The 25206-nt window shown below is 57.8% G+C and overlaps 2 protein-coding genes across 2 annotated transcripts in view; one reads left to right on the top strand and one right to left on the bottom strand.

Annotated features, from left to right (window-relative positions):
• Positions 1-9094: 9094 nt before the first annotated feature.
• Positions 9095-14301, bottom strand: LOC100230290 (TBC1 domain family member 24). The gene is made up of 7 exons (XM_072936881.1): positions 14152-14301; positions 12207-13242; positions 11471-11629; positions 11066-11129; positions 10716-10811; positions 10301-10571; positions 9095-9579 (listed from the first exon to the last, which is right to left on the bottom strand). Exons 1-7 carry the CDS (start codon positions 14192-14194, stop codon positions 9434-9436), a joined length of 1815 nt encoding a protein of 604 aa, XP_072792982.1. The 5' UTR covers positions 14195-14301; the 3' UTR covers positions 9095-9433.
• A 1758-nt stretch (positions 14302-16059) lies between these two features.
• Positions 16060-25206, top strand: part of STX8 (syntaxin 8) — an 80202-nt gene continuing 71055 nt past the window's right edge. Inside the window, exons 1-4 of the mRNA XM_030287139.4 lie at positions 16060-16192; positions 16815-16914; positions 20160-20254; positions 22307-22417. Coding sequence (XP_030142999.1) covers positions 16176-16192; positions 16815-16914; positions 20160-20254; positions 22307-22417 — 323 coding nt within the window. The 5' untranslated portion in view covers positions 16060-16175. The remainder of the gene's footprint in view (positions 16193-16814; positions 16915-20159; positions 20255-22306; positions 22418-25206) is intronic.

Raw genomic sequence — 25206 nt, 5'->3', positions numbered from 1 at the left:
ATTGAGGCTGTTACAGTTAGCGGGAAAGGGCCCTGCAGCATGAATTCGGGATCCTAAACACAACCAGTTTCAGGTCAGTAATTAGCGCACTTCACTCGCTGCAGGTGCACCCTGGGAGCTCTGAAACAAGTACAGGATCAGCAAGAAAAATATCTGGAAGCAATGGCAGTGATTTCAGAGAGCTCTCTGGCTTGAACACCAATTGGATTGCCTCATTAGGGCTGCTCTGTTACTGGGAAGCCTTTGGGCATTGGGGCAACGTCCTGACATTTCACCTCCAGCCTACAGAGTCAGGGCCCTCCAAATTCCCATGCTGCAGGTGTGGCTGGACCCCTCCAGTGAGAGCAAGGACAGGTCACTTCAGCCTCCTGGGTTCATTTTCTTCCTCTCTGACCAGCAGAGGAGTTTCTGTGTGCTGGAGGGTGGTGGGTGTCTGCACAGAGCTGGGGAAGGCTGAGGGGATAAAACCCCTCTGCAGGGCTCTGGTTCTGCCCCTGCCTCGGGGCAGCCCCCAGGAGCTGTGGTCAGTGAGTCAGGACAGTGACAGCCATGGCCTGGCTGCCCAGGAGCTGTGGTCAGTGAGCCAGGACAGTGATAGCCATGGCCTGGCTGCCCAGGAGCTGTGGTCAGTGAGCCAGGACAGTGACAGCCATGGCCTGGCTGCCAAAATGCCCCAGGAGCTGTGGTCAGTGAGCCAGGACAGTGACGGCCATGGCCTGGCTGCCCTGGAGCTGTGGTCAGTGAGAGCAGGACAGTGACAGCCATGGCCTGGCTGCCCAGGAGCTGTGGTCAGTGAGCCAGGACAGTGACAGCCATGGCCTGGCTGCCCAGGAGCTGTGGTCAGTGAGAGCAGGACAGTGATAGCCATGGCCTGGCTGCCCAGGAGCTGTGGTCAGTGAGCCAGGACAGTGACAGCCAAAGGTCCTCCTTGCCCCCTTGTCACAGCCCGTGCTGCAGCACGGAAATCCCCGGGGAAGGAGACACCAGCAGGAATGTTTCATGTCTTTATTCACAGGCAGCCCACATCAGTGAAACCCGCCTGACAAACTGCCCCTGAGGACTGCAGAAATACCTTTTCCATCTGCAAATGGGCTGTTAATGGGAGAAGATTTAGAGGCTCCAAAAGCATTTGATAAAAGTGTGTGGGAGCAGAGTGCAGAGCCTGAGCTAGTTCTGCTCTGCTGGATCAGGAGCACTGTCCGGGCTCTGGCAGGATGCAGAGAGTGCCAGAGCTGTGCTGGGGAGGCTCAGGGAGCTGCTGGGCTCTTTATACCCACCGGGGGCTTGTCTCAAGCCTGGTGACTCATAAGACAAAAATACGGTCTAGAGGATAGACGGTGTTGCTGCAGTGCTGGAAAATCTAAGATAAAGGCCAGAAATATTTTAAACTGAACTCCAGCAAGTCCAGAGATAGGGAAGGACGTTAGGGCTTCTTGCCTGTGCCAAAAATAGAGCACATCAAGGAAAACAGCCTGGAACAATGGTGCAGGAAAAGCTTATCTCCAGGAGCAAAGTAGCACAGGTTTCCTTATAGTGCCTGAAAAAAATCCCAACAAAATAAGACAAAACGATGGCCTTGTTCTAGATCCTTGTTTCAGCTTTCCCAAAGGGCCCTCCCAGAGCAGATGTGTTGGTGGATTTTGAGGATGCAAAACTTCCATGGGTGTACAAATCCTCCATGGATGTACAAATCCTCCTTGGGTGAGCAAACTTCCATGGGTGGACAAACCTCCATGGGTGTACAAATCCTCCATGGGTGTACAAATCCTCCATGGATGTACAAATCCTCCTTGGGTGTACAAACTTCCATGGGTGTACAAACTTCCATGGGTGTACAAAACTTCCAGCTGCCAACAGACACAGGCCCTCACAGGCAGCAGTGCAGGGTGGGACAGGGACTGTGGGGAAGCACCAGGGGGACACTGCAGGCACAGTTTGTGTCCCTGGGCTGTGTGTGGCACACAGTTTGTGTCCCTGGGCTGTGTGTGGCACACAGTTTGTGGCACTGGGGCTGTGTGTGGTACAGTTTGTGTCCCTGGGCTGTGTGTGGCACAGTTTGTGTCCCTGGGCTGTCTGTGGCACAGTTTGTGTCACTGGCAGTGGTCCTGTGACACCCCTGGGCACCAAGGGTTGAGTGACCAGCTCAGGATTTGCTCCCCTGGGCTGGGGTGATGCTCCAGAGGCACCTGCTGCAATCAGGACGCCACACAAACCCTGGTGAGTGCACTATCGTGAGGATTGTGTGAATATTTTTATTAACTTCACCTGGAATCTACATGATGGGGAGATTTTTATCACATTTACTGACAAAACAGCTTTTTCTGGGAGGGAGGAGGAGGATGAGTAAGTGCTGGGGCAGAATTCCTGCAGTGATCTCACAGCTGATGAAAGCAGCCCGATAGCAGCAAGGGGACAGCCACCCCCAGAGCACGGAGGACTCATTCCTGGTGATGGGAGTGTCTGGAGCTCCTGTCTGCCTGAGCCAGGAGCAGCTCCAGGGACTGTGGTGGCCCCAGGGAGCTCCAGCAAGGGGCCAGCAGCGCCCAGGGGCTGGAGGAGGCTGGTGGCCATGGGGTGGGTGCTCCATGGCAGGGCACTCTGGAGGAGGCTGGCAAGAGGGAACAGCTCCAGAGCTGAGGCATCACCAGGTCTGCATCAGCCCAGGGTGTGGAGCAGACAGGAGTGCAAAGCTCCACACCTCTCTGCATCCCCAGGGATTGCCAAACCCTGCCCAGGGTGGCCTCACACCCCCAGGAGGATGAGCTGGGATGCAGGGCACGGCAGAGCCTGAGGTGCTGACAGGAGTTTCTATAACTTTGCTGCTGCTCTGCCATAAATATCCTGTATAAATTGTCTTTGTCAGGGAATTACAGGAACAGGAGGTGGGATGGATGTTGTTTTGTATCTGCCACCCCTCTGCCCCACCCCTGGGGCTCAGCGCCCCACAGAAGCACGGACACCTCCTGTGCCCTGTGATCAAATTCCTGACTTTCACCTTGATTTCCCCTGTGGCATGGCAGGGCCAGCTGTGTCCCCTGGGCCGTGGGACTTTGTGTGTTCGAGCCTCCTCTGTGGTTTAAACATCTGTGAATGCTGCGCAGGAAAGATCCCAGTGTGCCCTTGGCTCTGGACAGAAGGGTGGATTTAATGAAAACATGGTTCAGGGCATGAAAAGGTGTTGGGGCAAAAATAGAAAGCATTTGGTAAATCTCTCAAAAGCAGAAGTTAAACCATTTTTCCCAAAGAGTTTTCTTGAGGGGAACTTCGCTTCCAGCTCAATCTAACAAAAACAAGGAGGTATTTTCTGTGCATTTTCTGTGCGTTTTCTGTGCATTTTCTGTGCATTTTCTGTGCGTTGTATCACTGGAGGAGCGTGAGAGAGACACGGGTGCAGTGTGGGAGCCGCTGGGGACCCTGTGCCAAAGCTGTGCCAAAGCAGCCGGGGATGGGCACTGCCCCACCTGCAGCCCTGGCACTAGAGGGACAAAACGAGATTCCCGACCAGCCTCAGGTACCCTGTTCCCACTGTTCCCATCAAAATGAGTAATTCCCAACTGTCCCAGAGGTCAGGTCTGGAGTCACAGGGCTGCTTTGGAAAGCTGGGACCCCTCATCAGTTCTGCCCAGGTATTTTCTCAGAATTAATCAGTTTTATGGCTGTTTCCTCTCTGCCACGCAGCGCCCCCGGAGCGAGGAGCTCCTCATCCTTTCAGAGTCAATGCAGTGCAGGAACTGCTGCATGAGGAACGTGTTTGACCTTGGCTGCAGGGCCCAAAGCCCTGTTGGCAGGACCCGTGCTGATTGTCACCTGTGGGACCCCCCCACCCGTGCTCATTGTCACCTGTGGGACCCCTCCACCCTCACCTCAGGGCTCCCAGCCTGGGACAGGTGATGTGCTCTGGGGGTGCAAACCAGCACCCCGGGAGTGCCAGACAAATCCAGGCTCAGCTGTGCTCCAGCCCTCGCCCTGCACCCCTTCGGTCCCCTCCAGCAATTCCCAGACCCAGCAATTCCCAGACCCAGCAATTCCCAGATCCAGCAATTCCCAGACCCAGCAATTCCCAGACCCAGCAATTCCCAGATCCAGCAATTCCCAGATCCAGCAATTCCCAGACCCAGCAATTCCCAGACCCAGCAATTCCCAGACCCAGCAATTCCCAGACCCAGCCCTGCTCCCCGAGCATCCCTCGCTCTGTCCCGTGGCTGCCCCTGCACCCCAAGGAAAGAATGCAGCTTTGCAAAAGCAAGGCAGGGACAAAGCAGAAAAAGAGCAGTTTGGTATTATTTTCTTTTCTGGGCCATTTTGAATTAATTAAGGAATGTGATCTAAACTATAAATACCCTCCTTCACGTATGATTTATGGCCTGTTTGTTCTGGATTGGTATGTGCTTAATCTCTAATTGTGAGCCCACCATCTGTTTTTATTGATCCCCTTGCCAGGAGAGTTATTGCTCTCCTTGGCCTTATAAGGGAAAATTAGGTATGTGCTGAGGAGCCATGGCCAGGGCTGCCCTGACGTCAGCCTGGAGCTGGCTGGGGGCTGTGCTCCCCAGCTCTGCTGCTGCCAGGCTCCCACCCGTGTCAAAGTGGGGTCCCCCAGAGCCCTGATATCCCCCCAGCCCAGCTCCTCAGCGCCCAGCCCTCGCTCCTGCCCACTAGGGGTTTGCTCTCCTGGGAAAAGAATGGCCAGGGGAAGAGGCTGGCGTGGCTTTGGTGGTTTTTGGCTGAAAATCAGGATTCTGCCAGCCCAGCCTGAGTGCTTTCAAAGGTGGGAGTGTCTCCATGAGAAAACAGGATTTATTCATGGCACCTGGAGGGCTCGGCTGTGTTAGAAAGTGGAGAGATAGCAGAGCCCCAGCCCAGCCAGAGCAGGGAGGGCAGGACAAGAGCTCCCAGGAGCATTTTGAGGCTTAAATGAACGTTTTGAGGCTTAAAAGAAGGCTGTGGATGTGAAGGAAGAAGTGCCATTTATCCAGAGAAATGCAGTGGCAGTTTTTTGGGAGCTGCCCCCACAGGGAAGGGGGTCCCTGCCCCTCCACCAGCCCAGGTGATGCCTCGGGCCCCCAAACCCGGCTGGGCTGTGCTGGGAGCCCCACTGAGGGTGGGATGAGGCTCCCTGGGGCACTGCAGGCACCCAGAGCTGCCGTGGCACAGCTGTGGGGACATGGCAATGCCCAGGGTCTGTGGGGACATCCAGGAGATTCGGGGATAGAATGGGGACCATCCCTCCCCATGCCCTGGTTTGTGTGGTGAGACCCTCCCCATGCCCCAGGGAACCCCCAGGGATGGGGCACACCGAGCCCCTGACTCTGCATTTTGTACCCACCACAAAATGCCTCAAATGCATTTGCAGTCAGGAAGGAGCTGCTGTAATTTGCTCAGTCTCCCACATCCTCCCGTGGTTATTATTTTAAGCCATTTCCCTGATTTCAGGGCCTGGTCTAGAGATCCCCATTCCCAGACTGACTGATGCCTGTGATGACAGGATTTCTGCTGTTGGGCAAATTAATTTCCCATGGGATTGTGGCCTAATATATAAATATAAAACTGACACATTTTTACTGGGTTGAAAGGAAAATAGCTCCAGCTCGAATGAGATAAGGCTTGTGGGAGATAAGGCAGCAGTTGGAGTGTGAATTGCCAGGAGGATCCCACTTTTCCCACAGATCCCTGGTGATGTTTGCTGGCCTGGCTGTGCAAGCCTTGATAAGTGTCTGCAGCGTTAATGCAACCTTTGGATCTGCTTCATCTCACCCTCAGCTGCCTTCTCCTGGGCACAGCAAAGGGCTGGAGGCTGGGAAGGGGGAGTTCTGTGTGCTTGGATTCACAGGATTCTGTGAATTCACAGAGTTCTGTGTCCTTGGGTTTGAGGGATCTGCCTGGGAATGTCCCCTCAGCCCCGGGGTGATTAAATCCTGGAGAATGTGCTGGGGGCTCTGCAGGACCAGGGCTGGGGCACACACACAGGGTGTGGGGGGCTGGAGTGAGCAGCAGGATTTATTTACCTGCACCCTGCAGCCCAGGCATGGCCAGAGCTCTTGGCCTGTCCCTGTGTCCTGGCAGGTCCATCCCATCCCAACCATCCACGGATGGAATGTGCTGGAAGCGGTGCCGTGGGCAAGCAGCTCCTGAAAAGCAGATCTGAGCAGAAAATGCCAGAGCTGGAAGGATTTCTGCTTTTCCAGAGCAGCCTGCCTGCCAAGCATGAGCAATCCTTAGAAAGAGCTCTGGGGTGGATTGCAAAATCTACCCCGCTTGGAGTGGGTTTGAGCACTTCAATCCCTCTTTAGTGATACTGCCCAGGAAATGACAAAGCTTTGGGAAAACAGCCGGATTGGATTCCGCCTTGGGACATTTCAAATTGTTGCACGCATTTTTTTTTCGTGCAGCTCAGCAAAACCCTACAACATCCTGCCCCGGCTTTCCTTGTTTCCCTGACACTTCTGGCACAAAAATTGGACACTGCAGCAGATTCCAAGGCTCGTTGCATCCAGGTTTGCCCTGTGCTGGAGGGCTCTGGTTTGGATCACTCTGCTTTCAAGTTTTTGGGTGACAGCTCCGCGGGGATTTTGGGAAGGAGCTCCCCTGATACTTGGTGTTTTCTCCTCTGCTGCCCCTGCAGTGGTGCCCGTGGGTGCACACTGCCAGGGATGCTGCAGTGGGAAGGGATTTACCTAAATTCCAGAGGCACGTGCATTGGCACTGCTCAGGGAATTCCTGGCAGGAATTTCTGGGTGCCCAGTGTTCCATAGGGGCCATCCCAGCTGTGGGCTCAGGGCAGGGAACTCTCAGGGCTGAGCAGACTGCACTGGGGAAAGGAAATAAAAGAAAACATTGGTGTTCTTCCAGTGGTTAATGAGTAAATATTAAGCTGTTTAGAGGTTTTGTTACAGGAGATGTTTATGGGGTTATAGCTTTTAAAACAGAACATTGAGAGCCTTTGTGCTGCGTCCAGGTCATTCACAAGAGGAGGTTACACTTGAAAAAATCCACATTAGATTTAATAGTGTTTGCTTGAGGCCACAGCAAGAAGGGAGACCCAGGGAGGGAATCAGAGGCATCCCTAGAAATCTCTCTGATCCCTCAAACAGAAAAATGCCAGCTTTGGGCTCGTGTAGGGCTTTTGGACAGCAAATTGTGCAGCACAGACCAGGGCTGCACCTGGGCAGTGTCACTGCAGCACACAGCTCGTGTCACTGGCACACAGTTTGTGTCTCTGACATTCAGGTGCAGCAGCAGAGCTTTGCCCTCGGGAGCCTTCAGTGGGCTTGGAAACCTGTGTGCAGAAAACTGGAGGCACAAATGTGGGAATTCCTCCCTGGCAGCAGGTGGGAAGGGGCTGCCAGCTCCTGTCAGCTGTCAGGGGCATGAGCAGCAGATCCTGATTTCCTCCAGGACCTCCAGACATCAGGCGGAGTGAAGCAGCTCATTAAGAGCAGCTAATTGCCGCAGTCATTTGTGAAATGAATTTTTCAAGGTTAATTTAGTTTAGCACTGAGAGGCCTCCATTTAGCTGTGGAGAGGGTGAACTGCATGTGCCACACATCCCTCCCTCCCTCCCTCCCTCCCCGATGGACAGAGCGTCCAGGCTGGGCAGGAGCTGGTGGAACAGAGCTGGTGGGGATGGGCAGGAGATGATGGATCACAGCTGGAGGGGCTGGGCAGGAGCTGGTGGAGCAGAGCTGGTGGGGCTGCACGTGTCCCACCTGAGCACAGCCCGCCAGGGGAAATGGGCTGTTTCATGGACACATCCTGTGCTTGCAGAGCACCCGCCAGCTGGGACAATGCAGATGTTTCCTGTCTCCCTGGATGGGCTGAGAGCCTTTTCCCAGCTGGGAGCAGTTCCTGCGCTCGGGGATGGTGCAGACCTGAGCTGGGGCAGGGGATGTGCCCGGGCAGTGCCCGTCCCCCCTGCCCGCCCTGGGCAGCTCCAGGGAGGCAAGGCCAGCTCCGGGGCAGTGCAGGGAGGCTGCCCCGTGAGCCATGCCAGCCCTGAGCAGGACAGGGGCTGCAGTGGGCAGGAAGACCCCAGGTGTGAGCAGGATGGAGGATGTGACTATTGACTGGCCTCCCTTGTTGAGTCTCTGGCTTTTCCTCCTTCTGGACTCCTGCAGTCGAGTCTTGCCACATCCTCTTTCTTTCCTCTGTGCTCCTCTATGAAAAATCCTGAGAGGGAGCGAAATGTGTTTGCCACACACCTGAGCGCTTCTGCTGCTGCACTGAGCCAGGAGCAAACGTTCCCTGGGATGTCTCTGCAGGCAGAGCCGGGCAGGCCCTGGGTGAGGATGCCACCCTCCGTGAGGATTTCTACCTGCGCTGCTCCCACGAGCATCGTTCCTTCCTCCCGGGGCAGGCGGATTCCCTCCCGTCCGCCTGCAGCGGCGGCCGTGCATGGAGCAGGGATGCTCCCTGTCGGAGCAGCCGGGCCAGGCTGCGGGGGCACGGGGACAGCTGTGCTGGCAGCGCTGCCACCTCGGACAGCCCCTCTGCCCCTCTGTGCCTGCTCTCTGCACACCCCAGGCTTCAGAGCAGGGCGGGTGCCTGGGGACAGCTTCAAGCTGTGGCTGAGCTCAGGGGGGCCCCTTGTCCTTGCAGGGCACGCAGGACCCTGGACAGGGATGCCGAAGCACAGACTGCTCTGTCCCTCGTCGTCCTGCGGGGACACAGCCCCCGGGATCCTTCCTGCCGAGCGGCTCCAGGACAGCTGTGCAGCTTCTGTGCTGGGGAGCCCACGCTGGGCTGGGTGAGAGCAGCAGCTCCAACGAAACCCGAGTGGGAATTGGTGGCTGGCAGGGAATTCCCACGAGGATCAGCACGGGAGGCCTTGGGAAGGGTCTGAGTGTGGCAAGGACATTTCTCTCCCTCTCAGGATTTTTCATAGAGGTGCACAGAGAGAAATGAAAGAGAAAACAATTTCTATTTCTGCTCCTTGTTTTTCCCATGTGGAATGTGTGGAGAATTGTTTCCCTGGGGTGAGTGCTTGGTTGGATTCTGTGAGGATTGTTTGAGCCTGATGGCCAATCCAACCCACCTGGGGCTGGACTCTCAGAGAGGGTCACCAGTTGTGTTAGAGTTAGAGTCAGAGAAAGTAGTATGTAGTTTTAATATCCTCCTTTTATATAGTATATGAATGTATTTTAGCACAGTTATAATAAAGAAATCATTCAGCCTTCTGAATTGAGTCACACATCGTAATTTCTTCCCATTGGGTTTGCCTGCATTTCCAATAACAGTCTGAGTGCCCTCGGCTCCACCCAGAGCACCTGCTGAGGATGGCACAGCCCCAGGCAGTGCCCATCCCCTCTCTGGGCAAACCCGCTGCTGTTTCTCCCCGTGCCTGGCATCGCCTCCCCACAGCTCGGGATGCCAGCTGAGGAGCTGGAGCTTCACCCACGCCCGGCCGGGGCGGCACACGGGGGTGTCCCCACGGGAACTAGGCGCTCTGGAAGCCCCACGCCTCCAGGAGCTGCACCTGGAAGTTCTCCCGGCAGAGCGGGGCGTTGTCGAAGGTGTCGCAGCGCTCTGTGCGCCCCCGGAGCAGGCTGGCGTCCAGGGCCAGCGCCTGGCCCCCCCCTCCACCTGCGGAGCGAGCGCGGCCGGGCTGGGGGCTGCCCCGGGGCTGGGGGGCTCCCCGGGGATTTGGGGCTCCCCCGGGGATTTGGGGCTCCCCCGGGGCTCTGGGGCTCCCCGGGGATTTGGGGCTCCCCCGGGGATTTGGGGCTCCCCCGGGGATTTGGGGCTCCCCCGGGGCTCTGGGGCTCCCCCGGGGATTTGGGGCTCCCCCGGGGATTTGGGGCTCCCCCAGGGATTTGGGGCTCCCCCGGGGCTCGGGAGCAGCTCCCGGGCTGCGGGAAGAGGAGCTGGCCTGGCTGCCCAGACCTGAACCCATATCCCAGCCGGAGCTGCGGGGAGCCAGCAGGGATCCCCCTTATCAATATCGATCCCCTCTTATCAATATGGAGCCCTTTTACTGATATCAATCCCCCCTTACCGACAGAGACCCCCCCTCATCCATAGGGATCCCCCATTACTGATAGCGATCCTCCCCTATAGATATCGACCCCTTTGACTGGTATCGATCCCCCCTTACTGATACCGACCCCCCTTACCGATAACGATCCCTTTTACCAATATCAATCCCCCTTACCGATAATGATCACTTTTACCGATATCAATCCCCCCTTACCGATAACGATCCCTTTTATCAATATCGATCCCCCTTACCGATAACGATCACTTTTACCAATATCGATCCCCCTTACCGATAACGATCACTTTTACCAATATCGATCCCCCTTACCGATAACGATGCCGTCCCGGGAGCCGGCCATGAACATGGAGGCGGTTTCGGAGGGCAGCAAGAAGTGCCTGGCGGCCAGGAACGGGGACAGGCGGCCTCTCCTCTGCGGCGAGGGCACGGCCAGGTGCTTGGGGCTGGAGCTGGCCCCGGAGGAGCCGGGCAGGGCTTCGGGAGCGGGGGAAGGCGAGCGCTGCCGGGAGCGCGGCACGGCCTTGGCCAGCTCGGGCCTCTTGATGAGCACCCACTCGTACCTCTCAGCCTCGGGGCGCACCTGCAGCGGGACGCACCCGCTGAGCCCCGGCACCGCCGGGAAGGGGCGGCTGCTGCTGCCGGGGCTGCGGGCAGGGGCCGCACCCGGGCAGGGACGGGACAGGGGGTCCTGCCAGGACACCCCCAGACACAAACCGAGACTTACAGTGAACACAAAGCACTCTCCTGTCCCAAAAAAGCCCGAGGTGCCTCCGCTCTTCTTCCTCTCGGCCCAGTCGGAGGAGAGGAACGCCCCACACACCTCGGGAGAGAGCACAGGGAGCCCAGGGTGGGTCAGTCTCACTCGTGGCCTCTCTCCCCTCACTCTCCTCCTGTTTCCCCGCACCCCGGCTGAGGTGTGTCCTGGCGGCCAGAGGTGCAGTTTGTTCTGTCCTGGGAGCTGGCACAGACCCGGGCAGGGCAGGACAGGGACCACACGGCCCCTGGGCGCTCCAGAAGCGCCCGTGGGGTCACCCAGCCCGTCCCCTTGCCCAGCCCTGCCTGGGAAACGCTCACCTCCCCCTCGGTGGTTTTGATGAGCAGCACCGTGGGTTCGTAGCCTTCACAGCACGTGTAGAACCTGCAGAGATGGACAAGGGCGGGCTCGGGGGGAGCTGGAGCCCTGGGCAGGGTGTGCTGCTGTCCCTGGCCGCCCGCAGCCTGCCTGGCACGGGGTGGGTGTCCTGGCACACCCACGGGGCTCCCTGTGCCCCGGCCGGTGCCCAGGTGTTGGTGCCACCTGGGCCACCTCTGCCCTCTCCCCTAAGCCACGCTCGGGAGCCCGAATCGAGCCCAGGAGGGTCCCCAGCAGCCCCAGAGGTGGCCCAGGTCACCTGTGCTGCTCCTTTCTCCAGCAGCAAGCCCTGCCCGGGTCTCCCCGCCCGCCCGAGCCGCCCGGCCCCGGGGCAGGTGAGGCCTCACCTCTGCAGGCTGCAGCCGTCCTCGGAGGTGGAGAAGAGCAGCAGCGGGGGGAAGAGCGAGAAGCGCTCGGGGATCCAGGACCAGACCAGGCGCATCTCCTGCGCCGTGACAGTGCTGGAGCTGAACTTCTGCATGTCCACGGCCAGGTGGAAGGACGGCCTGCCAGGGGAGGGACATCAGGCCGGGCTGGGGCCCCTCTGCTTCTCGGGCCACAGTCCCTGCAGCAGGTTCTGCCCTGCCCTTTGCACCGTGAGCTCTGTGCCAACATCCCCGGCTCTGCTGTGCCCTGACAGGGTCCCGGCTCTGCTGTGCCCTGACAGGGTCCCGGCTCTGCTGTGTCCTGACAGGGTCCTGGCTCTGCTCTGCTGTGCCCTGACAGGGTCCCTGCTCTGCTGTGCCCTGACAGGGTCCCTGCTCTGCTCTGCTGTGCTGTGTTCCCTGACAGGGTCCCTGGTCTGGCTGTGCCGTGTCCCCTGACAGGGTCCCTGCTCTGCTGTGTCCTGACAGGGTCCTGGCTCTGCTGTGTCCTGACAGGGTCCCTGCTCTGCTGTGCCGTGTCCCCTCAGAGGGTCCCCAGTTCTGCTGTCCCTGTCCCCTGACAGGGTCCCCCAGGGGCTGCGAGGGCCCAGCCCAGCCACAGCTGTGGGAGGTTCCTGCAGCTGCCCCGGGGCTCTCCACAGGAACTCACATTGCGGCAGCTCAGCCCCAGAGCTGGGGAGCGCAGAGCTCTCCTCACCTTCTCTGCACCACGGTGATGCCCCTCTCCACCAAGGCCTTCCTGTTGGCCATGTGGAGCAGCCAGATCTCCTTGCGGGAGAAGAGGCGGATGCCGAAGGCTCTCTCCAGGAGTTTGTCCGCGGACACGTGCTTGGCGATGTTCCTGACGAAAGCCTGCAGCTCTGCCTTGACGTCGGAGCCCTGCAGCCCGGCCGGGGCCGCCGAGAGCCGGAACTGCTTCAGCAGGGCCAGGGCGATGCGGTACAGCACCTTCTGGCCCTCCAGCAGGAACACGTCCAGCACGCGCACGGCGTAGCCGAAGGGCAGCCCGGGGAAGAGCCACGACAGCCACTCCGAGTAGACCTCGAGGACGTTGTCGGCGGCGCCGGCGATGAGCTTGTGGGCCGCCGGGCAGTGCTTGCTGGCCAGGTCCCCGAAGGTCATGCAGGAGGCCTGGTGGGCCAGGAAGGACTGGTCGATGTAGGCGGCGTGGGGAGCGTTGCTGGCGATGAGGCGCGAGAGGCTCTCGAAGCACTGGGCCTCGTCCTCGCTGTAGTGCAGCAGCAGCGCGGCCAGCGCCGGCAGCAGGGGGCTGTGCGTGATGTCGGGGAACAGGGCGCCCACGCACACCAGGATCTTCTTCAGGGCCGTGACCCCGTGCGGGCTGAGGCAGTAGGTGGGCACGGGGCAGCCCTCCAGGAACTCGGGCAGCGGGTGGGAGCTGACGCTGCGCTTCCCGAAGAGCCGGCCGGCCACGTCCCGGTACGCGGGCGCGTCGGGGGTGACGAGGCGGCAGGAGACGCGCTGGATGAGCCGGGGGTAGAGCCGGGCCCGGCCCGCGTGGCTCCGGGCCCAGCAGCCTTCCCTCGCCAGCCGCTTCAGCTCCTTCGGGGGCCTGCCCAGCACGTCCCGCGGCACCGGCGCCGGCCCCCGCGGCTCCGGCACCTTGTCCCAGTCCACGAAGGGCCCGCGGCCCCGGCACGAGGAGGTGTCGATGTCCCAGGTGTCGGCCTCGGACGTGACCACGATGGTGACTGGGGCCGAGCCGAGCACCTCTGCAGGACAAAGAGCGTTTATTGAGCACTTTTCGCCACCCCAGCCTGGCTCGGGGCGCTCTGGAGCCTCACGGCCACGTCCTGGATTTCTTTGCTCTCCCCTGCAAAGGGAAGCGTTTCAGGCTTTGCCCTCTCCATCAGCTCCGGGCCCCGAGAAGTGCGGGGCCGGGTCCCAGCTGGTGTCAGGGCTGCTGCTCACACCGCGAGGGGCTTTTCACCCCTCCGAACGCTGCCAGCCCCGGGGCAGGGCTCGGCAGCCCCAGCCCGGTGCCTGAGCTCCGCTGGGCACTCATGAACGGCGGGATAACGCCAATTAGCGCACTCATTAACTCTGGGGGTTGTATCGTGCCCGTGCCCGTGCTGGGGGGTCAGGGATGGGTTCACACTGAGCCAAGGGGACACGGGGACAGCCCGTGGTGGCACAGCCCCGGCCCTGGCTCTCCTGCTCAGTTCGGCGCTTGCCCGAGGCCAGCCGGAGCAGCGGGCCGGGCTCAGGCTCGCTCGGGGCCGGAGCTGCCGGGTCCGGAGCCGCTCCTGGCCCGGACACAGCCTGACCCCAGCACGGGCACGGGGGCTCCTGGCCGCAGGAACCAGCCTGAGACAGCACCGGCGGTGGGTCCGGGGCTGTCTGCGCCCCAAATTCACCTCGGCTGTCTCAGGGCGCTGCCCGGGTACCGCGGAGCATCAGCCCGAGCCCCGCCGTGCCCGGCCCCGGGTGCCGAACGGAGTATCCAGCTCTGCCCGCCCGGGCCGAGCCGCGGGGCTCGGGGCGGGCACCGGGCCGTGCCCAGCCCCTCTGACCCCGCGGGGCTGATAGCGGGCACCGGGCCGTGCCCAGCCCCTCTGACCCCGCGGGACTCGGGCAGGCACCGGGCCGTGCCCAGCCCCTCTGACCCGCCCGGCACTCACCTCGCCCGGTGCCCGAGTCCTCGCCCGCGGCCGGCTCGGCCATGGGGAGCGGGGCGGGCTGAGCCCCACCCGCAGCGTGGGCCAGCTCGGCCACCCCGCGCTCCGCTCTGCCCCGCACCTGCCCGCGCTCTTAAGGTGCGGCCAGCCCGCGGCCGCGGGGTTTATTTGGGGTAAACACAGCGAGGGTGGAGCAGCTCCGCGCCCGCATCGCCCCTTCCTGCCCCGGTTCCGCGCCGGGCCCGGCCGGGGGCTGTAAACACCCCGTGGGCCGAGATAGCATCAAACAGCAACAGGAGCAGTAAACGAGCCCTTTATTTTCCCCAGGATAACCTTCGTGCTCCCGCTCGGCTGTGGCTGCTGCGGGGCGCCGGCGGTCCCGGTGTGCCCCGGGCACCGGCTGGCACCGATCGGTCCCAGCCTCAGGACGCGCTGCGGAGCCGCACAGTGAGCGCTGTGCCCACGCACGGAGGAGCTGAGCCGGAGGAAAAGCGGCTCCAGCAGCTGCGAGAGGCTCCCGGGACACCGACCCGGTCCCGCAGCGCTGCGCACAACTCTCAGCTCGGGCTGCGCTCAGCGGGCACTTTTATAGGCATCCCAGGCTTTTAAAGGATGTTTATTTGCCTTTAAAATCGGATTGTTTCTGGTGTGATAAGAGCAGCCGCAGGTTGTTCCTGATCTGCCTCCCTGCCTGCGAAATATGAAATATGTAGAGGCCGTGGGGCTCGGGCTGAGCAGTGCAGCCGAAGGCCATGAATGTTTGATGGCCGCGGCTGCGGGAGCATCACGGGGGTGCGGAGAGCCGGGCCGGGGGACAGAGCCCAGCCCGGAACGGGGGAGCAGAGCGGGGATCAGCCCTGGAACGGGGGAGCAGAGCGGGGATCAGTTCTGGGAACGGGGGAGCAGAGCGGGGATCAGTTCTGGGAACGGGGGAGCAGAGCCGGGATCAGTTCTGGGAACGGGGGAGCAGAGCCGGGATCAGTTCTGGGAACGGGGGAGCAGAGCCGGGATCAGTTCTGGGAACGGGGGAGCAGAGCGGGGATCAGTTCTGGGAACGGGGGAGCAGAGCGGGGATCAGCCCCGGAACGGGGGAGCAGAGCGGGGATGAGCCCCGGAACGGGGGAGCAGAGCGAGGATCAGTTCTGGGAAAGGGGAAGCAGAGCGGGGATCAGTTCTGGGAACGGGGGAGCAGAGCGGGGATCAGTCCCGGGAACGGGAACGTGCTGAGGAGATGCGCTCGTTCTCGTTTCAATATCGTTATCACTATTGTTATGATTGTCCTTATCGCTGCCGTCATCGCTGCCGTTATCAGCACGGCCCCGCGTCACGAGGGAGACAGAGCCTCGCCAGCTCTGTCAAACTCCTCGGGTTTGTGCCCGATTTGCGTCACCGGTCGCCCCCAAAAACAAAGGGAGAGGGCAAAAAAAAGTCAGGGGTGGGAAGGGCTCGGAGCCGAAACAGCGACAGTGCCAGCACCGCCAGTGGCACCGGGACCGGGGCACGGCGACATCGGCGTGGGCAGCGGCTGTCCCCGCAGATGGGCAGGGACAGGGGACAGCGCTGGAGAAGGGAACTGCTGCCACCGCTCAGCGCTGCGTTTCTGTGGCAGCAGGGAGGGGTGGGGACAGCTGTGGCTCTGTGCTGTGCACATCTGCACCTGTACACCCTGAACACCTGCAAACCTTGCACTGCAAACCTCTGTGCACGGAACCTCTGCCCCTATAAACCCCCAACATCTGCATCTGTCCCTGCGCCTCGCGTATCTGTCCCTCTGTCCGGAGCACCGGCCCTGCCCTCCCCCCTGCCACCGGCGCCGCTGCCCGCACTGCCGCGCCCTGGGGCCGGCCCGAACCCCGCTACCGCTCCCCATCTCCCCATCTCCCCATCTCTCCCCATCTCTCCCCATCTCTCCCCATCTCTCCATCTCCCCCATTTCCCTCTCCCGTTTCCCTTCCCCTCCGTCCCCTCCCGGCGCCTGCGCGTCCGGGCGGATCCGGCGGAAGCTCCGGGCGGGTTCCGGGGCCGCGATGGCTCCGGACCCCTGGTGAGCTCCGGGCCGGGCCGGGCGGGGGCTGCGGGCCGGGACCGGGCCGGGACCCGCCCCGCGGGGGCTGCGGAGCGTGAGGGGAGCGGGGCCGGGCGGGCGCGGTGTGCCCATCCCGGTGTGGTTGTGGTTGTGTTTGCGGTCTGTGCCTTCCCAAAGCCCATCCCGGTGTGGTTGTGTTTGTGTTTGGGGTCTGTGCCTTCCCAAAGCCCATCCCGGTGTGGTTGTGTTTGTGTTTGGGGTCTCTGCCTTCCCAAAGCCCATCCCGGTGTGTTTGTGTTTGGGGTCTGTGCTGCCCTTCCCAGGTTCCTTTCCCAAAGCCCATCCCAGGCTTTGGGGCTGTGTGTTTTGGGGGTGTTGTGCTTTCCCCTCCCGAGGCTTATACCAGCGGGTCTCATCAGATCCCAGCTGATCCCATCAGATCCTGGCCCATCCCAGCCCTTCCTGGCAGGTTCTAGCCCATCCTAGCCCATCCTGCCTGATCCCATGAGATCCCAGTCCATCCCAGCTGATCCCAGCCATTCCTGGTGGGTCCCAGCTCATCCTGGCTGATCGCATGAGATCCCAGCCCATCCCATGGATCCCATCCCATGGATCCCATCCCATTATCCCATTATCCCAGGTTGCCGCTGCTGGCCGCCGCCCGCCAGCTGGCCCAGGACATCGCCGAGAAGCTGCAGGAGCGGAGCCGCTGCCAGCGGAGCGGGGAGAGCTCGGCCAAGGTGCCCCGGCGGGGACGGGACCGGCGGGGCTGGGGCCGGGATTGGCTCGGGAGGAGGAATTCCAGGATGTGGGGTGGAATTCTGGGATGTGGGGTGGAATTCCAAGATTCAGGGAGGAATTCCCAGGGTGCGGGGAGGAATTCTGGGGTGCGGGGTGGAATTCTGGGATGGAGCTGTCCCAGAGGCTCTGGGATATTGGAATAATGGAATGGAGCTGTCCCAGAGGCTCAGGGATGCTGGGATGGAGCTGTCCCAGAGGCTCAGGGATATTGGGATGGAGCTGTCCCAGAGGCTCAGGGATGTTGGGATGGAGCTGTCCCAGAGGCTCAGGGATGTTGGGATGGAGCTGTCCCAGAGGCTCAGGGATGCTGGGATGGAGCTGTCCCAGAGGCTCAGGGATGTTGGGAAGATGGGATGGAGCTGTCCCAGAGGCTCAGGGATCAGGAATAATGGGATGGAGCTGTCCCAGAGGCTCAGGGATGCTGGGATGGAGCTGTCCCAGAGGCTCAGGGATGTTGGGATGCTGGGATGGAGCTGTCCAGAGGCTCTGCGGTGCTCAGCAGCTGCTCTGTCCCTCTGTCTGTGAGCAGGGAGCAGATGTTCCTCCCCCAGGGCTGGCTCCTGCCTGTTGCAGTGCCTGCAGGTCAGAGGGAACAGGAATCTTGCAGCCTTGTTTTAGCTGCATTTCTGACAGAATGCTAGCCCAGAGTTAAACAGGAATGAGAAGCAGCAGTTGGAGCTTCCCCAGGAATGTTGTGTCCTCCACGTTTTCACACTTCCTGTGTAAGAAATAAAATAAAGTTAGGGTTTTCAGGAGACTGCTTTCCCTGGGGCTCCTTTCCTTCAGGAGCAGCTCTGAGTCATTACCTGCTCCCTTGGCCGTGTTCAGGTGAAAATTGCTGTAAGCCCTTGAGTTGGTCATTTATAATAATTGGCATAATTAAAGCTGCAGTGCTTTTTCTCCCCCTCTCTGTGTCAGGGCTGTAATGCAGTGCCTGATCACTGGATCTGCTGGCCATTCACTTTGCTGAGAGGTGTTCAAATCAAATGTCATTTTTGAAATGTTTCCTAGGAAGAAATTCTGGGAAGAGTGTGTAGGCTGTGCACAATAATCAGTGCTGCTGAATGGCTGCCTCACTTCAGCAGGAGTTGAGCAGGGGTCTCAGAAACCCCAATAAGTGGGATTTGGGAGCAGGATTTTCTCTGGCTGTGGAGTGTTCGGAGGTGCAGATTAAATTCTTGCTTTCTGGATGGTGAAGTGTCAGAATTGCACAGATACACCTCAATAACAGAAGACCAATAAAAACTTGCTGCTCAATCTGTATTTATGGAGGGCAAAGTTCTCTGCTGCCATCAGTGGCACCTCTGAGGAGCCCAAACCCCGATGGAACGTGGGGCTGGTGCTGTTTGGAGCCTTTCTGGGGCTGGAACTCTCCGGGGTTGTGTTTGTGGAAACATTGCACGGGTGACTGACTCCTCCATAAAATCACCTGTCCCATGGCCTGCGTTCTCCAGCTTCCTTTCATCCATTAACAGGTAGAGAGGAATATTTGGCAGGGTTTGATTCTACTCTAAACAAGGTTCCAGCAAGGAGAGAGGTGTTTTCATAACAGAAATGCCTGTTGAGAAACCCACGGCTGAGCAGCCGCGTGTCCTGTGCCTCCTGAGTGCTGTAACGCAGGAAAAATGTCTTTGTGCAGTATTGGCTTTTAGGGAGAACGTAAACAGGGTTTTATTTTTGTACTATTTTGCAATTAGCACAGCTGACAAACTCCTTGCTTGTTGCTGAGCCAAAAATAGAGCACAAAATCTAAAATGGAAAAGTAAACTGTGAGGAGAGATTTTAATCCAGCACTTACCATCTGTGAACTCTGCTCTGTTGAGCTATTTATAAAACTTCCATTGGTCCTTTCCTTTCCTTTTCCTTTCCTTTCCTTTCCCTTTCCCTTTAGTTTTCTGTAGAGGAGGGGAAATCTTCTGTTCTCTCACTGCAGTTTCTGGCCAGGTGGCTGCATTTGGTGACTTTTTTGGCCATGTCACCTTTGTGTTCTGTTGCTGCTCTGGGTCAGACAAATGCAGCATTCTCTACCTGGAGCTGAGAACATAGGAAATTAATTACCTTTAATTACCTGATTGCAGAGGCTCCAGCTCTCCCAGAATCTCTGATTCCCCGTGCTGGTTTCAGTGGTGTTGGCTGCTTTGGTCCTGGGTGGATTTTGGCTGCCTCAGCCTGGCTGCATCTGCTCTCTGCTGTGTCTGGGGGTGTTGGAGGGCAAAGCCCAGCGGGGGCAGAGGGGTTCAGTGTCCTGAGGCTCTCCTGCTCCAGCCCTGAGCACACAGGCAGGGTCTGGCACTGCAGAGGGCTGCCTCTGCCTCTGCCTCTCCAGGAGAGCAGAGTGAGCAGATTTTCCTCTCTGCTCCCAGTTCCCCACGGAGCAGCTGGGCTTGCTGCCCCTTGTAAGCCACAGCTTGTAAGAGAGACACACGGCAAGTCTTAATTAGGATGACTTGCGTTGTTAATTGCAGTTAGAGTGTTTTTTTTCTGCATAACTGGAATGAAAAGAAATAACATCTGAGGAGGAAAAACTCTGAGGATAATGTGAGTTTGAGTTGGGAAGGGGTGGGGGAAAGCAGGAGGGTTCCTGCAAGCCTGGGTTTGCTGGCAGCAGGGAAGAACGACTGAATGAGATTTTTACTGGGAACAGACAGGTCTGGGACTTGGGCAGGTCAGTGGTGGGAAAGGACTGGGGGTGCTGGGTGCTGCTGAGAAGGGAATGGAACAATCTGGGTTTCTTTGGGGTCTGAAGTTTCAAGTCTGGAGCAGTTCAGTGCAGGGAATGTGTGAACCTATAGCAACCTTCTCTCTGATCCTGGTAGCTGGGAAAGAAACCCAGTGGCAAAAGAAGCTGGTGCCTGCATTTTTATTGACGATCAGAGGAAAGAGCTGGAAATTTATCTGGAAAATATTAAAACTGAAATGTTTTGCCCATATAAAGAAATGTGTTTATAAGGACTTGAAAGCTTTCCATATTCATCAGCATTAAAGCCTCAGAGTTGTGTTTGTGAAACTTGCATTGTTTTGTAAGCAGTGCCTCCTGGCTCTGAACAGGCTCTCTGGGGCTGCAGTGGAGCCCTGCACACCTGTGCAGCAAAAGTTAAATATATATATATATATATATACATCTGCATGAAATGTCATGGAAATCCAACAGAGCAGGCCAGTGACAATCTCTGTGTTCCCCCAGGTGAACGTGGCCATCAGGTCCTCGCTGCAGAGCCTCGGGGAGAAGATTGAGCAGCTGAGGGAGCAGCTGCTGCGGGCGGTGTCCACACGGCAGATGTATCAGTGAGGGGAGATCCAAACCCCACAGTTCCTGCAGGGGTTTGTAGGGACAGGATTATATGTATTATATATACCATATTATATATGGTGTATTTATTGCAGTGCTGGAAGCGCGTGGGGATCGTTCCCCTTCAAAGGACATGCTGCCCCTGAGAACTCCCAATCCTTTTTATTACCCTTACTAATTTACATATGCATATCATTTCACAATTTGTTAATACATATTCATTCTGCTGATTGCACTTACAGCTAGTTACACCTGTACTCAGTTTTTGTCAGAAAACTCCTGGGTCACCCTGCCCTGTCTGTTTCAAGGTTTGAAGAGTCTCTCTTATCTCTTCAGCTTGGAAATTTTCATTCTTTCTCCTCATCTGGGGCAGTTTTACAGTGCTGCAGTTACCAGACTAAACGGCATATTTTACTTAGGCTGGCAAGCTCAAAGCAGCACATTTCACCTAAACCCAAATGGATTTCTACCCTGTTACATTTTCCCTCTGTCTCCTGTGAACAGCAGCCCTGCCCTGCTGGGCTGTGGGGCACACTGCAAAATTTGCTGTCACCCTCCCCTGCCACAGGCTCTGGGTGTTGTCCTCAGTCCCTCTGCAGGACACTTGGTCACCAGCCCTTTCTCTGTGCTGCTGGCTGCTCTTTGCAGGGCAGCTGCACGCAGGAGGGGCTGGGCACCTCGGGGGTGCTGGGACAGAGCCTGTCCTGGCTGCCTCTGTGTCCCCTTCCTTGCCAGGAGGGGCTGAGAGGAGCTGAAGGAGGTGTCTGAGGCACCTCAGAGCTGCCCTGTGCTGGGCAGGCCCTGCTGCTCCATGAGCAAGATCACTTGGCCAGCACTAAACTGGCCAGGTGGATTTTCTCTTGGCATTTTCTCTTGGCCAGGCCTTGCTAAAAGGAAGGAGGAAGCTTTGTTCAGGCTGGGGTATCCTGGCTTTGACTGGCTTAAGAAACAACAACCCTGCAGCTGCAGATTGGTCAAAATGCTGCAAAATACACCTCGGGAAGAAATCAGATTTTTTGCTAGGAGTGTCACCCCGTGGCTAGATGGGGAGATGCTGAAGAGTCAGGGATGTGCATCTCCCTGAAGGTACCAGGAGCAGTCTGGTTTGAGGTTTGGGTGTTTCAGTTCAGCCTAGCACAGCACAAACCCCTCCTGAGCCTGAGTGCTGTGCTGGTGCCCAGTGCTGACACTGCCCTGCCCAGTGGGTGCTTGGGCAGGCAGGTGCTGCTGCTGTGGCAGAAAACACACACAGACCAGTTCAGCCAGTGCTGAACCTGCTCAGCAGTGCCTGGGAGAGAGTTAAAGCCCTTAGGGTGTCACTGAGGTTAGTTTGGAGCAGCCCCCACAGCTCCCCTGTGGAAGCCAGAGCTCTCCAGAAGCACTGTGTGAGTTGTTCCTCGGGTGCTCTGCTCATGAATTGCAAGTGGAAACACATGCTCAAAGGAAAAGTTTAGTTTTTCTGTGATCACCTGGCTGGGAGCTGCTCCCCTGGTCTGTGTGAGGAGCCTCCAGTGAAGTGAGATGAGAAATTCCCTGCTGATTTTAAAGGCTCTCTTCTGCTTGGCTGCCCTGGTGGTGGCAGTGCAATTTGGAGCTCTGTTAAGAAATCTCATCCTGCCCTGAGCTTAACTGTGCAGTACTGTCACCTTGTCAGTGTTAGAGACCAACAAATAAACAAAAAATCACCTTGCTTGGATTTTAGAGGGGAAATGCTATTCTTACTGCAAATTTGGCAGTAAATATCCTTCCAGTTATCTAATTACTTTGAGATGATGACATAAAAATCATTCTGTGGCCACTGTAGGAAACCTTTTGTTTCAGATATGTAAAGATGAGGAACACATCTAGAATAACAGCAGGTTTCATTCAGAAAATGTGACCAATCCTCTTAGATCTTGGAACCTTTTCTTTGAGTTAAAATTGTTAATTTTGATGATCGGGAAGTCTGATTTATATTAAGAATGTATAACAATAATTATTTTATGCAATGAAATGAGAGCTTTTGATGTTTCTGAGCTTGGTCCTTAACCCAGAGTCATCAGCACGCAGCTGGAGGGGGACAGGAGGCAGAATTTGGTGGATGAGCTCCTGACACGGCACAGACAGCTCGAGGCATCCTACAGGAACGAGGGCCCGGAGGCAGACGTGAGCAGGTATGGCACTGTCCCCTCAAATCCCAGTGTACCTCTGCTTTGGGAGCATCTGAGGTGAGAACTGAGCTCCCCCACCCCTGCAGGTACCAAAGGGAGAGGCTTGTCCTTCGACATGATGTGTTTTTGTCAGTGACAGCACATTCCTGGCAGTTCTGCTGCTGCCTGGAGCAGAGGCTGGGCAGGGGTAAAGAATAAAGCAGGGATTTCTGAAAAGGCCTCAAAGGACACACCTTGGGCAGCACAAGAGCCCAGCCAGGGCTGCACCCAAGATGGGCCCAAGGTGGACTCAGAGTCAGGAGTTCTCACACTTTGATGAGTTCTGGGCCATTCCCACATCGGGGTTCAGTGCCCAGTTCCAGCTCCAGGTGCTGCAGTCCCACCCTCCCAGGCTGCTCTCCTCCATTCCCTGCTGGCTGCACTTTTTGGGGCTGGAGCTGCAGCGTGTCCTTGGTTCTGGGGCTGGAAAAGGATTGTTGTGTGTGCCTGAGCTGTGAGGAGAGCTGCTGGCACTTTGTGTGCAGCTCAGAGTTATTTCCCAGTGCAGTGCAGAGCTGGGAAATGTGAAAGCTCTAACTTGGGGTGTCACTCTGTGCGTGGTGGCTCCTGGGGACTGGTTTTGGTGCACTCAGAGTTCAGCTGATGCTTTTCTGCATCCCTGTGTGTGTTTATGTTTGCTGACGGTCTCTTCAGTGAGCTGGAGAAGGGGCTGGGTCAGTGCTTGTGTTCTCTGGTGTGTTGGTTACCCTGTGCTGCCCAGAGCAGCTGGGGCTGCCCCTGCATCCCTGGCAGTGCTGGACAGGGCTGGGAGCAGCTGGGACAGTGAAGGTGTCCCTGCCATGGCAGGGGTGGCACTGGATGATCTTCAAAGTCCCTTCCAGCCCATTTTGTGACATATAATTGTGATTTGTTTGTCATCCTTGTGTATCCAGACATCAGAGCAGCAGCTGCTGCAGGTGATAAACCTCCAGAGGGGGCTGGAACCCAAACAATTGTTCTGATTTTGGATTCTCCAGAGCTCAGTGCAGCTCCTGTTGTTGGGTTGGCTCTTAAATCTCTCCCTGAGTCACCCAAAACAGGAGTAGACAAAATGTGGGACTGTGGTGTGGGAGGGCTCGTGTGTGTCCCCTGCTCTGAGCAGTCCCTGAGCTGCTGTGGCCTTTGTGGCCATCCCTGCTGTGGCCTTTGTGGCCATCCCTGCTGGCAGGGCAGTGTTGGCAAGATTCTGCTTCAGGGATTCAACCTTGGGTTGCCTCAGCCAGAAGGTGTTGAGGCAAACAGGAGGAAAATACCAAAATCCCCTGATAATTTCAGGCCCCATTAGAAACTATCAGGAAATCCAGTGTTTTCCAGCAGAAGATAACATCAGAGAGAGCATTTATTTGCTAGTGTTGCAAGGCTTGATGTTTTATAGTGCTCTTTTAACTTCTTTTATTATAAATGGATGAAACAACGCCAAATATTCCATCTGGTGAATTCCCACCCCTCCCATGGTCTCCCTTGTGGGTCTGGTTTTCAGGGGTACAGGCACACACAGCTCAGCCCCTGAATTTTGTGCCTGGAAATGCAACTTTGCTCCCTTGCCTGAGCCTGGGCTGTGTGTGGGTCTGTAGGGAAGGAGCTTGGAAAGAGCTTGGAAGGAACTTGGAGGGATCTTAGAGGATCTCAGAAGAATCCTGGAGGGATCCTGGCTGGCTCCTGGCAGGAGCTGGTGTCAGGCACGGAGCCCCCAGGCTCTGCAGGGCTCAGCTGCTATTCCCAGCCCGGGGTCCCTCTGAAATCCTGGCAGATCCTGGCCCAGCTTTGGGGTTCCGGAGGTGCAGAGCCCCCCTGGAATGCGCCTGGAGCTGACACTCAGCTTTGCCCTGCATTAGAACAATCAGCACCTGGGGTTTGATGGAGCTGAGCAGTGACACTTGCCTGGCTTGTGCTGCTTTTCCATCTCTAATCCAGGCCTGATGTGACAGCCCACGGTGCCCAGCCCTGCTCTTGGCAGCAGCCCTTCCTTTCATTAACCTTCCTGCACCACTGATCACATATTTATGGTCCAGGGCCGGGGGCTGGGAGCTTTGCCCTGGAATTCAGCTGCTTTGGGTCTGCTCAGCACTCGGGGAGTTTCACATCCTGTGCACGCTGCTCTGAAGCTGTTTCAGGGCTGTGCTGTGATGCTCTCGGGGCTGATCCCAGGTGACAACTGCTGCAGGACTCTCCGTGGCTGGGGACAGCACTCCTGCCCCTGCCGGCCCTACTTCAGGAGCCGCTGGGATTCTGCAGGAAAGGCTGGGCTGTGGGTGCCTCCCCTCCAGCAGGGCCAGTTCCATTTCCTTTAATGGGCTTTTCATGACAGTTCCAGTGTCCTCTGCCCCGTTTTCTCCGTGGGAGGATCTGTGCAGGTTGTTGGAGCGGGGCTGGGATGGGGCAGAATTCCCAGGGCTTCACCCCACTGCAGAGGCAGGAGTGGGGAGAGCAGCAGGAGCGGTGACTTCTGCGTGTCACATCTCAAACTCTAGAGTATTTAAACATTTGTGGAGACAGAGGAATGGGAGTATTCCCACTGCTGTCTGACCAGGTCTCAGGCTGGAGAAGTCCATGTCAGTCACCAGAGGATCAATAAATTACCTACCCTTCCTTGGTGTCTCTTTGGGTTCCTCAGAAACAACTTCTGGTGCCTGTGGGACACAAAGCACCTTCAGTAAGGGGTACCCTGAGAGTCTATATTCATTTTTATCTCCAGTGTGGGTCATTTTTCCTGGCTGAACCCTCTCCTGACAGATGGAAGGTCTTTCAGCCTG

This window comes from Taeniopygia guttata, chromosome 18 (assembly GCF_048771995.1).
Source record: "Taeniopygia guttata chromosome 18, bTaeGut7.mat, whole genome shotgun sequence".
Lineage (NCBI taxonomy): Eukaryota > Metazoa > Chordata > Aves > Passeriformes > Estrildidae > Taeniopygia > Taeniopygia guttata.
Note: the sequence above shows the minus strand (reverse complement) of the source record. Positions and strands in the feature narration are given on the sequence as shown.